Below are 14536 nucleotides of genomic sequence, written 5' to 3'. Positions count from 1 at the left end.
TTTAACCTTTCTGAAATTGGTATTTGTCTTCCAGTTGACGCAAACACACAATGTGGTCCTGCCCCCACACCCCCAATAGTGACACTTATAATCTGTGGCATGTTCTATAATCCAGGGTTCCCTAAACTATAGCCATGGCTGGATACAGCCTGTGGTCGGTTTTTGTACGGGCCATGAGCTAAGAATGGCTTTTACATTTTTACAGAGTTAAAAGGAGAAATAAAAAGATGATATACACAGGAGAGATCATATGTGGCCTGAAATGCCTAAAATATCTACTATCTGGCCCTTTGCCAGATAGTTCAGAGTTTGCTGAACCCTATTAATTAACCCTATTAATCAACAGCTTCACAGAATTGAGGAGAGATGGTCAATCCATCTTGAAGAGAACTGATGTACTTGAGTATAGTAAAGGCTCTGACAAGTCCTGTAGTAAAGAAACCTATTTACCTTTGTTGAGACCATAGTTTCCCAAACTTTACTGGCTCCTTGGGCTGCTTACTCTCCAGAACACACATAAACAGCCTTTGGAACTGTCTGTATAGCATAGAATCTAAACTCCTTAGTGTGACACTTGGGGCGCTTCAAAATTCGGCTTCAAACTGCCTTGGCAGGTTCACCTCCTCTCACAACCCCAAAGGTACCCTCCATGGCTGCCAGTCTCAGCTGTCCTGTGCACTTCCCTCTTCTGAGGCTTTCTTCATGCCATTTCCTCCCCCACTCCTGCTTTTCTTCTGACCAAATACTTCTCATTATCCTGACCTGCACAAATGTCACCACCACTGGGAATTCATAACTCCTCCCATTGGGGGTCCCCGTGCTGTTTGTATGGTGAAGGGAGCCTTTTGCAATGTCACTGTCTCCTGAATATGAGCAGGTGCACTGGTCATGTACAGATAGCTAGTAGCCCGAATACAGGTGAAGACATTTTAATTTACTAGTGGTAAATTAATTTTTATGAGGATTAGGACAAACATAGCTTGTAACCTTGTGATTTAATGGGTATTATTATTTAGGATGATAAGTAGTAATAACAGTAAAAAAATAGTGATGAACATAATAAAATGAACACAATTTGACTGATTGAAAGAAAACTATTAATAGACAATAATAGATCGGGATAGGTAATAATCATACAGGTGGCATGCGAACATGATGAGAATGAAGGTGGTGGTACCAGTGTGGTCATGGGAAACAGAGGGCTTGCCCCAAATGGGTACATTGAGGCAGGATTTTTTAAAGAGGGACTATTTCAAAGGTTTAAGGTAATCACAAATGGAAAGTGCAGGACCAGCGAGAAAGGGCTCTAGAATAGGTGAGAGGAAAGAGCTGTTTCTGGAATCAGGAATGAGGTGTGTGGAGGAGGGTGTCTCTGTGTCTGTCCTGGAGGGATTGTGGCCAAGCTAGTGATCTGCAAAGGTCGGAGGGCAGTGGGGAGGGGGCAAGTACCCCCAACCTCTTTCCACCCACTAATCTCCAGCTGGCGCCTCCCAGGGGCTGGGTGCAACCCAAGGCAGGGGACAAGGGAGTCCAGAGCCATAGCCTTTGGGTCTGCAGCAGAGGGTGAGGAAGCAAGGCAGATGGATTTGGGGGGAAAAGGAGAATGTTCAGCTCAGTGTGTAGAGGGGGCAGGGCTGGGGGAGATGAGCTTGAACAGCCCTATGTCTCCCTTCTGGAAGGTGATCTTCTAGGGGACAAACATCCCCTAGTTGTGCCTTCTAGGCACAAACGTTTATTCCCTCTGCTTTCCCAATGCCCAGGATAGCCCTGCACACAGGGGGAGGCACCAGGAAGTAGCTCCAAAACAGTAACTGACCTTGACCTTGCCACTCACCATGAGGATAGTACCCTTTTCTCCTTCAGCCACTCAGACTCTGTCAGGACCAGTGTGTCTGATGACAGGTGGCCACTCCTGCCCTGTCCCGGCCTCAGTCTCCACATCTATAGAATGATCTCTTTGGACTAGAGCAGTACTTTCCAAACTTCTATTAAAAATAAATAAATAAATAAAGCTACAGAACATTTTCGTTTAAACACAGGTTGTGAGGAAACATGGTATAGAAAACAGGTAAAATGGAGCAGTTTGGGATGAAGGGGTTGGGGTGTGGGAGGGGTGGCTGGAGGGGTTGCCTGGACCCTTACCTTCCTGTCTTCTTGTGGCACCTCTGCTCAAACTAGGGCTCGGATAGGAAAAATATATAAACCCCAAACAACTAGGATTCTACCAACTGACTTCACCCCTTCTGGAGAGAGCACCAGGGTCAGAGGTTGTAACTGGTTGAACCCCACTCTCATTCTTCTTTTGCTTGGTCTCCCCTACCCCCCAAATTTAAAAATTAGTAGTTGCCAACATTTAAAAATCCGGGTATTCCACATGAAAACCTGGATTTTTGGTTTCTCTTGGAAAATCGGATCTGACAGCTCCAGCTCCGCAGCCCCCCCCTCCCCCCGGAAGCTGAAGGCAGCAGGCGCTCATCCACCCACACCAGCTGGATCCCATCTGCTCTCGCGTCTCAGGCCCGCTGCCCTGAGGTCCTTTGAACCTTCTGCCTCCGGGGTAGGCGCTTCGCCACTGCCCTCAGGTGGCCACGCTCAGTATTGCATGGAAAGTCTTCGGGCACAAAGATTTCAAGGATGAAAGGATGGATGATGGGGTCCATTTGGGACCTGGGAAGTGGACAGGACACTGATTCTCATTTTCTGGGAGACAGCGTCTTACTAGTCCCAGTGGGATGACAAGGACAGACCATAGGAGAGGGATGTGAGAACGCTAGTCAGAAACTGATTCAATCAAGAAATGGTTACTAAACAAAATTGACCTTGATCTTTCCCATTCACCATGATAGTACCCCCTCTCTAAGCTACACAGCCTGTGTCTGGCCTTAACACGAGTGTGTCTGGTGAAGGACAGACAAGTCCGTGATCTCCCTGGGCTTCGGGCTCCTCATTTGTAGAATGATGTTTGGACCAGAACAGTAGCTTCTGTGCTTTTCTTTGAAGTTATAGAACTGTGGCTTTTGGGACTTAATGGACTACCTGCTGAACAATTCCTGAAAATGCTTGTTTCTAATGAAAATGCTTTATGTTTTAAAAATCTTAGGTGGATATGTTCATTATAGAAAATTTGGAAAATACCCAAGGATTGTATTTTTTAAATCATCCATTATCCCATTCCCTAGAGATAATCATTGTTGACATTTTGATCTATTTCCTTCTTTCTTCTTTTTTTTGGGGGGCGTGATGCTTTTAAAACTTAACATAATGATTATATATAGTATAAAGAGAATTATATATTCTTTTAAAAAAGATTTTAATGATTTATTTGAGAGAGATTGAGTGAGAGAGAGAGAGCACAAACCAGGGGGGAGAGAGGGAGAGGGAGAAGCAGGCTCCCCACTGAGCAAGGAGCCCAATGTGGGGCTCAATCTCAAGGCCCTTGGGTTATGACCTGAACCAAAGGCAGGTCTGACCGAACCACCCAGGTGCTCTGAGATTTATATATTCTGATTGCAAAAAATAATCTTTTGGTTTTGTTTATCTAGCAAGTATTTACTGAGCAACTACTATGTGCCAGGCACTATTCTAGACACTTATTATGGCACAGTGAACAAAATGACAGAAAGGTCTGCCCTCCAGCAGTTTCTGTTCTGACAGAGAGAAACAAACAATAAGTGGAAAGCCTAATAAATACATGAATTATAGAGTGCATTAGAAATTGAAAATGATGTGGATAAGTGTAAGAGATAAAGTGTAACAGGTAAAGAGGGGTTCTGGAGCCAGGTGAGGGCATGGGAAGTTGAGAAGCTAAGATTTGAGCAGACTTGTAGGTGAGGGAATAAGCTATGCAGATCCCTGGGGAATGAATGTTCCAGGGAGAAGAAATAGCAAGTGCAAAGGCCCTGAGGCAGAAAAGGTGCCTGTTTATAGTATTGGATCATTCTAGACCGTTCATGCTGTTTTGAAATTTTTTCCCCTGAAATTCATCATAGATATGTCCCAACATCATCTATGTTCTTTTTTTTTCAAGATTTTATTTATTTATTTGACAGAGAGAGAGATCACAAGCAGGCAGAGAGAGAGAAGGGGAAGCAGGCTCCCCACCAAGCAGAGAGCCCAATGCGGGACTTGATCCCAGGACCCTGAGATCATGACCTGAGCCAAAGGCAGCAGCTTAACCCACTGAGCCACCCAGGCGCCCTTCTATGTTTTTTTTTTAGTGGCTTCTGGAGACCCTTGAATGCTCTGTAGTAGAATCTTAAAAATGCAGATTCCCCAAGTTCTATCCCATACCTACAAACCCAGATTCCCTAAGAATTGTCTAGGAATTTTGAACCATATTTTTATTTAAGACCTATTTCCCTCATGACATGAATGTACCATCATTGATTTAACTGATCCACTATCCGTACACATTAAGATCGTCTCTAACTGGGGGCCATAATAAGTAATAACATGACAGACAGCCCTGAGCAGCCACTTAGCCCACATGTCCTACTATTTCCATGGGACGGAGTCCTAGAGATGAAATTAACTCAAAAGGTAGCCTTTTGCATTTGGACACACTGTTCTAGCCCTAGAACAGCCCTAGGGTTCTCGAATCTGGTCCCTGGATCAACAGTAGCAGCAGCTCCTGAAAACTTTTGAGAAACACACATTCTTGGACCCCACTCAGACCTACTGGCCTAGAACCTCTGGGAGAGGGGCCCAGCAGTCTGTGTTTTCACAAACCTCCAGATGATTCTGATTTATGCTAGACTCTTGATTTTGGCTCAGGTCATGATCTCAGAGGCCCGGGATTGAGCCCCGCATCGCATTGGACTCTGCGCTCAGTGTGGAGTCTGCTTGAGATTCTCTCTCTCTTTCTAAAATAAAAAAAATAAATCTTCAAAAGAAACATGAGAAAAAACCTCTATGGGCATAAGAGGGGCTCAGGGGTTTGGGGGCTCTTGGAAACATAATTTAAATCCCCCTCATCTCCTCAAGGCACAGGCTTAGCTGCAGGTGTGGTGGGGAGGGGAGCACCCACTCCTCCTTATGGTCTGGTTCTCTTGTGAGCAGGATGAGATCATCTTCTTGAGATCCCAGCAGAAATCATCCCATGATGACAACCGCTCCACCCTGAGAGAGTTGGAGGTAAGACAAGGGTGGGGAGGGAGGGATGTGGGAGTCTCTGTTGTCTGTCTGTCAGGCGGTCTGTCCGGTGGTTCTCGGGAGGAGTACCTTATCTCCCCATGAGACTATTGGCCTGGCTCATGTCTGGACATGTCCTGAGCCTTTGTCTCAAGCCACCTCTGCTATAGATATTGCTGCAGAATTTTGTCCCTAAAGCCTCTTTGTCCATTTTAAAGACTCCCTGACTACAGGGAGACTTGTGTGTCTAATTTCATCCCAGACTGGCAAATCCCAGACAGAGCTCTGACTCAGTAATTTTTTTCTCTCCCCTTTGTCTTGGCTGTGGCCTGTTTTCAATCAATAACAATTACTAGGAACACTTTTTGAGCAATTACTTCATGCCAGACACTGGGCTAAGTGCTTTTCTTGTACTATCTCATTTAATCTTCACAACAGTCCCATGAGGTAGTTGCTATGATCTCTACATTGTACAGATGAAGAAACAGGTTCAGAGAGGTAAAGTCACTTGACCAACATTATGGAGCTGGGATGCTGTATAAGAGCTTTGCATTGTATTTAGTTGCTAATCACAAGAAACCAAAGTAACAATGGCCTAAGCAAGGTAGCATTATTTACTTTGTTAAGAAATAAGTTTGGAGATAGGTCCTTCAGGGAGGGTCATGATGTCATCAGTGACCCAGGCTGCTCCTGTTTGCCATCTTTAGTATGTGGCTTACATTCCCAAGGATGCCTCATGGTTGTAATGTAGCTGCCAATGATCCAGTCATCACATGTATGTTCCAGGCAGGAAGAAAGTCAGGAAGGCAAAAACAAACAACTTTGCTGAAGGTTAGGCAGCTTAAATGTTTCTTTCTGTGAAGACTCAGCCAATGCCTTCTGCGTTTACATCTCACTGACCGTCTCTATTGCAGAGGAGGATTGGAAGTAGAGCTTGAGCTGGGCACATTGCCACCCCCAATACAATCAGGAGTTTGTTACTAAGGTGTAAGGGGAGAATGGATAGCAAACGTCCCAGAGTGTGTGGCCGCATAGCCCTGCTCTAATGCAGCAGTTCCTGGCCCAGGAACTGAGGTCCAGGGTCATTTTCCTTTCCTTCTCTGTGACCTATTTTGTTCTTTGTTGATACGCCCCTGATTACAGGGATGGCAGTGCCATTCTCTGGTTGGCCACCGGGGGGCAGCAAAGCATAAGGCACCTATATTGCGAGCGGCCTCTCCCAGGAACCTAGATAAGAGGATTTAAACTTCGAAGCAGAAAAAAATTTTTTTTTAAAACTAACAAACAAAAAACCTTCCAGTCAGGGCCCAAGTCCAAGGGGACCCTCTTCAAGCTGAGCACGTGCTTGGGGGTCCCATGTCCTTGGCTCAGGGCCACCCAGCGTCCAGATGCTTCCTTGGGGTTGTGATTGGTCCTGTTCTGCAGTCAGGCCTGGGAACAAATGCTTGGGTATGACTCTCCAAAAGTCACTTCCTAGCTGCGTGACTTTGAGAAAGTGACTTCACCTCTCTGAGCCTCTGTTTTCTCACCTGTAAAATGGAGATAATGACCATCCTCACTGCAGTGGGCCACAAAGATAACATCAAGTCACGAGTGCACACGCTAGGCACGCAGTAGGGTAGAGAATCCTAAACGTGGCTTTCATTGTAGTAGTCCTGTGAGCGAAAACCCCATCGCCTTGGTTCAAAATGACTGCTCAAGAGATAAAACCTGAAGGTCATTTTAGGTATTTTTAGTCACCCGACTAAAGGTCAGATACTTAGGCCACTCAGCAGAAGGAAGCTAAACACAAGGTCGCTTTTCTTCTCCAACCTCAATTTTCCTCATCTGGACACTGAAGCAGTTGTAAGGAGGTGTTGAGGTGACGTGTGTGACCGTGACCGTGACTGTGAGGTGCCGTCACCATCACATTAGGCTGTTAACCATGGGATTCCTTAACCCACCTTTAAGAAGGAGAGGGCAGCTCTTGCTGTCCCCAGAGGACCCGCAGCCCTGGGAACTAGGGACAGGAAGCTGCCTGGTATGGTGGTAGTGGAGAGACAATTCAGAGCTTGGCCTCCCTCTCCTGGCCGTGTGGGTTGGAAACTCCGTTTCTGCACCTGGAAAATGCGGTGTGTGGCTAGGACTGCCCCTTAGGACTGTTATTTGGGGTGAGGCATACGGAGCCAAAGGGAATGGTTCCTCACAGGGCCTAATTCACCTCAGCAAGCCAGGAACTCAGAGGGAGAGACAGGAAGGCACCAGAAGCTCTCACCCCAGAGCAGGGATTCTCAGCCCGGGGCTGCCAATCAGGTTCACTTCGGAGGCTTTAAAATTCCTAATGCCCAGGCTGTGCCCCAGACCAAACCGTCGGAATCCCTGAGGCAGGGGGGTGGGGGGTGGCGGTGGTCAGGGCAGCAGGTGTTTTGAAGCTCCCAGGTGATACCAGTGAGAAGCTAAGATTTTGAGCCAATGGACTTGCAGGGTTTCTCAAACTTCATTGTGCGTGAGAGTCAGCTGGACGTTCTTTAAAACACACGTTGCCAGGCCCATCCCCCGACCCTCTGAGTCAGGGTCTGGGCTGGAGCCCAAGAATTTGCATTTCTAACTAGTTCCCTGGTAAAGCGAAAGCTCCTGGTCCTGGGACCCCACTTTGAGAACCACTGGGCTATAGAGTGATAATGTTTTAAACTGCAAGTGGTAAAATCAGTTTTTTAGACCAAATCATTCAAAAGTAATGAAACAGAACAGAAAATATTAAAACATGCCATAGAGCATTGTTAGTGAAACTTTTACTTCATTTGATTAGATAATACATATAAACACACACCCATATGCACGTGTACGTACATATGTATGTATGTTGCATGCATTGGGCTGTGATGTAAAACGTATTCCGTCCTGGGGGTCACAATGTTAAAAAAGTGAATCACCAGTTTCTAGAAGATACTGTAATCCTGGGGCACCTGGGTGGCTAATCAGTTGAGCATCCGACTCTTGGTCTCAGCTCAGGTCTTAATCTCAGGGTTGTGAATTCAAGCCCCACTTTGGCCTCCATGCTGGGTGTGTAGCCTATTAAAAAAAAATGAAAAGACATAGTAATCCGGTACACATGTTGACACATGTACATGTAAGTGAAACAAAATGTGCATTTAACAGTATTTCTCCTCTTTACCTAAAATGCATACTAGTATTTTCTCTTCCTTTCTCTTCTGTTCTATTTACTTTCTTTCTTTAAATGCTAATTGAGCATTTATTAATTAAAATGCTTAGATTGATTTTGTACCTCCTGAGTGGTTTGAAATCCTGTAGTTCGGAGACCCCATTTCCAGAGGACCCCAAACTCCTATCTGCACTGAAAGTCCTCATGGGGCCACTGAGTCCAGGGCAGCAGTCTGGCTAATGTGGGCTGGGAATTGGGGGTCTGTCACCAGGAGAAACTGAAGAAGACCACGGAGGAGGCAGACATGTATGAAAACAGCTACAACGAAATCAGCAAGACCTTGGAGTATCTCAAGACCTCGGTGGAGAATCTGTTTAAAAAGATTAATTGTGATGCCACTACCATCCTGGGGCACTTAGGGGAGACAGGGAAAATCACCGACAACAACCTTCCACAGTACTTTGGTGAGTCAAGCTGGGGCCCATTGGACCGTTAGGATCCATTTCCAGAGCTTTCTATGAGCAGGCATGAGGGTTTGTTCTTGGGTGGCGGTGAGCCTGGTGGCGAAGCACGTGGGCCATAATGCCAGCCCGCCTGGGTTCAAATCCTGGTTCTACTCTTACTAGCTCTGTGCCACTGGGCAACTTTTTGAAGCCGTGTTTTAATTTTTTCATCTAAAAAAAAAAATGAGGAGTAAGCCCAATATATACCTCAATGTTTTTTGGGAATATTAAATGAAATTTAATTGTAGTAAAACTATATGATCACGTCAGTAGAGACAGAAGAAGCATTTGACAAATGCAACATCCGTTCATGGTCAAGATTCTTGACAAACTGAAACTAGAAGGAAACTGTCTTAACCTTGAAGGGTGTCTACAAAACACCAATAGTTGGGGGCACCTGGAAGGCTCAGGTAGTTAAGTGTCTGCCTTCAGCTCAGGTCATGATCCCAGGGTCCTGGGATCAAGCCCCACATGGGGCTCCCTGCTCAGCAGGGTGTCAGCTATCTCCTCTCCCTCTGCCCTTCCTACCCATTTGTGCTCTCTCTTTCTCTTAAGAAAACACAACAACGACAACAAAAAATCCTACAGCTAACCTCACCCTTAAAGGTGATAATTTGAGTGTTTTCCCTCTAAGGTCAGGAACAAGGCGAGAATGTTTGCTCTCACTGCTCCTACTCAGTATCATAGTGGTGGTCCTAAGCCATGCAATAAGGCAAGAAAAAGAAATGGAAAGCATACAGGTTGGAAAGGAAGAAGTAAAGTTCTCAGAGCAGTGCCTGGGATGTAGCAAATACCTATGAACTAGAACACACATTTCTAGCCGTAGGCCTGAGCACAGGATGGAGAAGGAGGGATGCACCTCCACAGATCGTGACAATTTGAAATGAATGGCTTACCTTGCTCTTCGAATAAAACCTATGGTTCTTAATACAGTCTGTGTTTGGGAGTTTCCCATCATGCCCCCTCCCCCCATGAACCTCCTGCCAGGTTCAGTGATTTGCTAGGAGCCTTATAAACTTAGCATATAGTAGTACTCATGGCTATGATTTGTTAGAGCAAAAGGATAAAAAGCAACATCAGCTAAAGGAAAGAGGGGCCTGGGGTGAAGTCTGGAGGAAGGCAGGGGCAAGCTTCCAAGGGTCCTCTCCCAGCAGGGTCACACAAGATGTGCTAATCCCCCCAGCACTGTGTTGTGACAATGTGGGTGAAATGTTGTCCACCCGGGAAGCTCACTAGAGAAGCTCACGGTGTGGAAAAAAAACCAAAAACAACAGGTGTTTAGCAGAAACATGTTTTGTATACACAGTTTAGGCACATTGAGCTGCTATTATCAGTTAATGATGATAGGAACCTTCCTGAAACCCAAGTTCCCTGATGCTAGCCTGGGGCCAACCTGGGAAGCAGGCCCTTCAAAGGACAGCAGTCAGGACTGCTGTGTTAACTCTTTCCTGCCCACTGCCTGTCAGGGTCTGCACAGCCTGGCCCTTGCTTCCATTTCTCACCTCCCTCATCCTACTTCCGTCCTTGCTTACCACCTCACGTCACACTCTCCTGTGTATTCTTGCAACCCTCCCCTCAATGCTTTCCCACCTCAGGGCCTTTGCACAAGCTGTTCCTGGTGTCCTTGTCTTAGAATTTTCAGATCTCAGTTTAAATGTCCTTTCTCCAGAGATGCCTGGGTAGCTCAGTTGGTTAAGCCACTGCCTTCAGCTCAGGTCATGATCCCAGATTCCTGGGATCAGGTCCCACATTGGGCTCCTTGCTCAGTGGGGAGCTTGTTTCTCCCTCTCCCACTCCCTCTGCTTGTGTCCCCTCTCTCGCTGTGTCTCTCTCTCTGTCAAATAAATAAATAAATAAATAAAGTCTTTTTTAAAAACCACATTGTATCCAAATCCAGTGGTTACACAATCTAGATAATGATCATCTGGATATCAAGGTTCCTTGGTAAATTTGTCTTTCTCTCCATCTTCTTCACACACACTGAAGCTTATGGGCTTCATCAGGTCAGGACCTGCATCTTCCCAGTTACTGTTCTTGTCCTTTTGGTTCCGCTCATGCCTAGGGAACTTCCAGCACTGTGCCTGGCACGGCAAGTGTCTGATAATCATTTGTTGAGTAGGTGAATGAGCGCACCACTCTGGTGAGTGAAACAGAGTAGGGGCAGGTCCCCGGAGTAGGTTGCTCAGAGAAACGTTCCTGCAGGGGGCAGAGCCCTGATCCAAGTCTTAAAACATCAGCAGGCATTATTGGGGGGGGGGTGTAGGGAAAGGCCTTCTGGGCAGAAGGAACAGCATGTGTGAGCAAAGGTGGGGAAGCCTGAGACAGAGTGTGTACAGGAGAAAAATCAGTTGTAGGGGCGCCTGGGTGGCTCAGTGGGTTAAGCCTCTGTCTCCGGCTCAGGTCATGATCTCAGAGTCCTAGGATTGAGCCCCGCGTCAGGCTCTCTGCTGGGCGGGGAGCTTGCTTCCCCCTCTTTCTCTGCCTACTTGTGATCTCTGTCAAATAAATAAATAAATAAAATCTTTTTAAAAAGAGAGAGAAAAATCAGGCATTTAAGGGGCTGCCCGGGGCTCCTAGTTTTCGGTGTAACCTAGTGCTTCTCACCTCCCTCACTATTGCCTTTTTAGGAGTCTTTTTAGACATTCTTTCCCCAGTTGTGGTCCTCAGGCAGTTTTAACACTCTTGGTACACTATATAGTCGTTTATGTTCTGTATGTATATCTGTTTTATGTTATAAAGTCAAGTGGGGTTTTTTGTTTTGTTTTGTTTGTCTCGAAACAACCAAGTTTTCCTCTTGGGATGAGATTGCCCCTCCCCCCGGGGGAATGCATGGTGTAACCCGCGAGAGACGCCTCTTCCTGTCCCTTCCCTTCCTCTCCAGCAGGGGACGTCACCCCCAATCCCCCCAACCCCACCCCACTCCACCTCACCCCCACCCCCGACCCAGGTCTCTGGGCTGCCATCTTGGTTCCGATCAGTTTTTTTTTCCAGCCATCATCGAAAAGAAGACCAATGACCTGCTGCTGCTGGAGTCCTACAAGCGGATCCTGGAAATGGAAGGGGCAGAAACCGAGACCCAGCTGCCCTTCGTCAACCCCTTCTGGGGCGGCTCTGCCCTCCTTAAGCCCGCAGAACCCATCAAGGTCATCCCCCCAGTGTTCGGGGCTGACCCCTTGGGCGAAAGGTTGGATGAAGGTGAGTCCTTGTCCTCCTGCGACCTGCGCAGGTTGCTAGGAGACCTGTGCTGGGGAGAGTCTGCAGTGTAGAGCCTCAGTTTCCCTTTATGAGCCTCATTGGGTGCCACTGTGGCTGTGGCCCTGGGCCTGTTTCGCCGGGGGGATGCTTCTCCCTACAGCCCAATGAAGACCCCGGACTTTAGAGATCCTGGATATATACATATTTTAAATCCCTACTTTGTGACCATTTAAAATGAACCTTAAAATGTCCACAGTCTACAAACTGGCAGCACACGAGAATCCCTGATCCCGCCTTTCACCCATGCCCGAGTCTTACTCCTCCTGTGACCACCCTTGGGCCGCCCCCACCGTGTCCCCCAACCTCCTAGCTGAAGCAGCTGTGGCTCGGCTGGTGACTGGACCCAGATGCCTAAGTGGCCCCCAAGGCCAGGCTTCTTCCCAGGCATGACACTCCCCTCACTGCCGGAAGCAGCCCTTCTTTCTGGAGGTGGACAGAAAATCAGCCCCATCTGGGTTTGGGAGGCCAGTGTGGCCCCAGGTGTGACAAGCCTGAGACCTGGATACACCCATTAGGCCCATAATCTCACCCGTGCAAACTGGTCCTTCAAGAAACATTTACTCAAGTAGGACGATGTTCACTGCAGTCCATCGTCCTACTTGAGTAAATGTTTCTGGAATTACCATTCACCCATCCATGCATAGGAATGCTATGCAGACACAGAAAAGAATGCAGTGGGACCCTATAGACTCCCTCTCTTATACACACAGGGTATATAAGTTATAGATATACTTAATATATATGGATTATAGGAATATATATATATATATATATATATATATATATATATATTCAGTAGTCCTCACCCAGGAGTGATTTACCCCTCAGAGGACTTCTGGCAATGTCCGGAGATATTTTTGTTTGGTGCAGCTGGGAGGTGGGGGGTGCTGTGGGCATCTAGTGTCCAGGAATGCTGGTAAAAATCCTACAGTGTACAAGACAGCCCTTGACAGCCCAGATGTATAATAGGGCGAGAGATGTATATAATGGGAGAGAGAGACAGAGAGAAGGAGGAGGGGGAGGGGGAGGGAGGGAGGGATGAAGGGAGGGAAGGAGGGATGTATCTTGATAACACATGTAAAAACAAAGGATTTATAGGCTGACTTACGGTGCGTTCTTGTGATTTACAGAGAACTTTGCATTTCTAAGTTAAACAATTCTGTATTGTTTAAAAAAATTTTTTTGCAAAAAAAAATTTTTTTTGCAATGATCTTGAACATTTTTAGTAATCAGAGGAAACTGGATTTAAAAAAAAAAAAAGTCCCACTTCTCTAAGTAGCCCTTCAGGTGTGCGGGTGTGTCAGTGATGGGGTGGGGGAGTAGGGGAAGAGTGCCAACACACAGATGTGTGTGCACACGTGCTCACACACACACACACACACACATCCTCCTGTTTGATTTAGTCGAGGCAACCGAAACTTAGCAGGGGTAAAAGCTGGGTCTGGCATTAGCCACCCTAACACCGCTTCCCTTGGGCCTTTGAGTTCTTAAGAGGAGGGTGGCAGGACCCAGCTGCTCGTAATGCTGCCCTCACAAGGTCAGGAACTTGCAGATGATGCCTTCACTTCTGCTCAAGGGAATGTTGATAATCATTGGGTTCTCTTAACACTAGTCTCTATGGCCCATATGTGTGAATTCAAAGGGACCCCCTCTGAACAGATTGTGAAAAGGGGCCCCTTCTGTGTGGACATGGTTTGGCAATTGAGTGGGGGTTAGATTTCAGCCCATCCATTCACTTGTCTCCACCAGATGTCTGTGCAGTCTACATCCTGAACAACTGCACATGGTGGCCCTGTCTCTTTGACATTAAACTAAACTCACCGTCACATCCTCTTCTGGGAAAAAAACAATTACTGTCTTGCGCATCCCTGTGCAGTACATCTTTACTGATGCTTTTTCTCCCTGAACCTCAAGAATGGGCACACTCCACTCCCAGCAGTGTGGACGGTCCCCAAACCAGGCCTGGACATCCTTGCCTTGGGCGTCCATGAATGGGGCAGAGAAGCACCGTCCCTGGGAGGGAAGCTATCTACACCCACCCCACGCTGGGACTCATTTCCAAACTCCTCACACAAGTCCTGTCTTTGATGCAGTCGAGCAGCCCCTGGACCACAGCAGCCTTCAGCAGCTCGTGTTCAGCAACTACATCGCAAGAGAGTTTCGAAGCAGGGACTTACATTCAGAGAGCACACCTGAGAAGGGGGATGATCCAAGGCTCAGGAAGAAGTTAACGGGTTGAGACAGACGGGGCTACATTTGTACCTTAACCAGAGAGAATAAATGTTTTCTTCCGTAATCCTTGTGCCTCCTCACACTCATTACAAAGAGACTGGACTAGGCTTCTGGGAGCCACCATGGGATGGGATAGAGGAATTAGGACAGAAGAGCTGAGACAGAAAGCAAGAGTTGTATGAGGTCACCCTGACTCCTGAAACGCCCTGAGATTGGGACCAGAGCAAACAGCTAGTACTTCTGAAATTAGAAATTAACCTCTGATAGTTAACGG

The 14536-nt window shown here is 46.9% G+C and overlaps 1 protein-coding gene across 1 annotated transcript in view; it reads left to right on the top strand.

Annotated features, from left to right (window-relative positions):
• CCDC63 (coiled-coil domain containing 63) overlaps nt 1–14269 on the top strand; it is a 29090-nt gene extending 14821 nt beyond the window's left edge. Inside the window, exons 7-10 of the mRNA XM_044241111.1 lie at nt 5059–5133; nt 8544–8736; nt 11767–11970; nt 14124–14269. Coding sequence (XP_044097046.1) covers nt 5059–5133; nt 8544–8736; nt 11767–11970; nt 14124–14269 — 618 coding nt within the window. The remainder of the gene's footprint in view (nt 1–5058; nt 5134–8543; nt 8737–11766; nt 11971–14123) is intronic.
• Nucleotides 14270–14536: the final 267 nt, after the last annotated feature.

Source organism: Neovison vison, chromosome 3 (genome assembly GCF_020171115.1).
Source record: "Neovison vison isolate M4711 chromosome 3, ASM_NN_V1, whole genome shotgun sequence".
Taxonomy (NCBI): domain Eukaryota; kingdom Metazoa; phylum Chordata; class Mammalia; order Carnivora; family Mustelidae; genus Neogale; species Neogale vison.
Note: the sequence above shows the minus strand (reverse complement) of the source record. Positions and strands in the feature narration are given on the sequence as shown.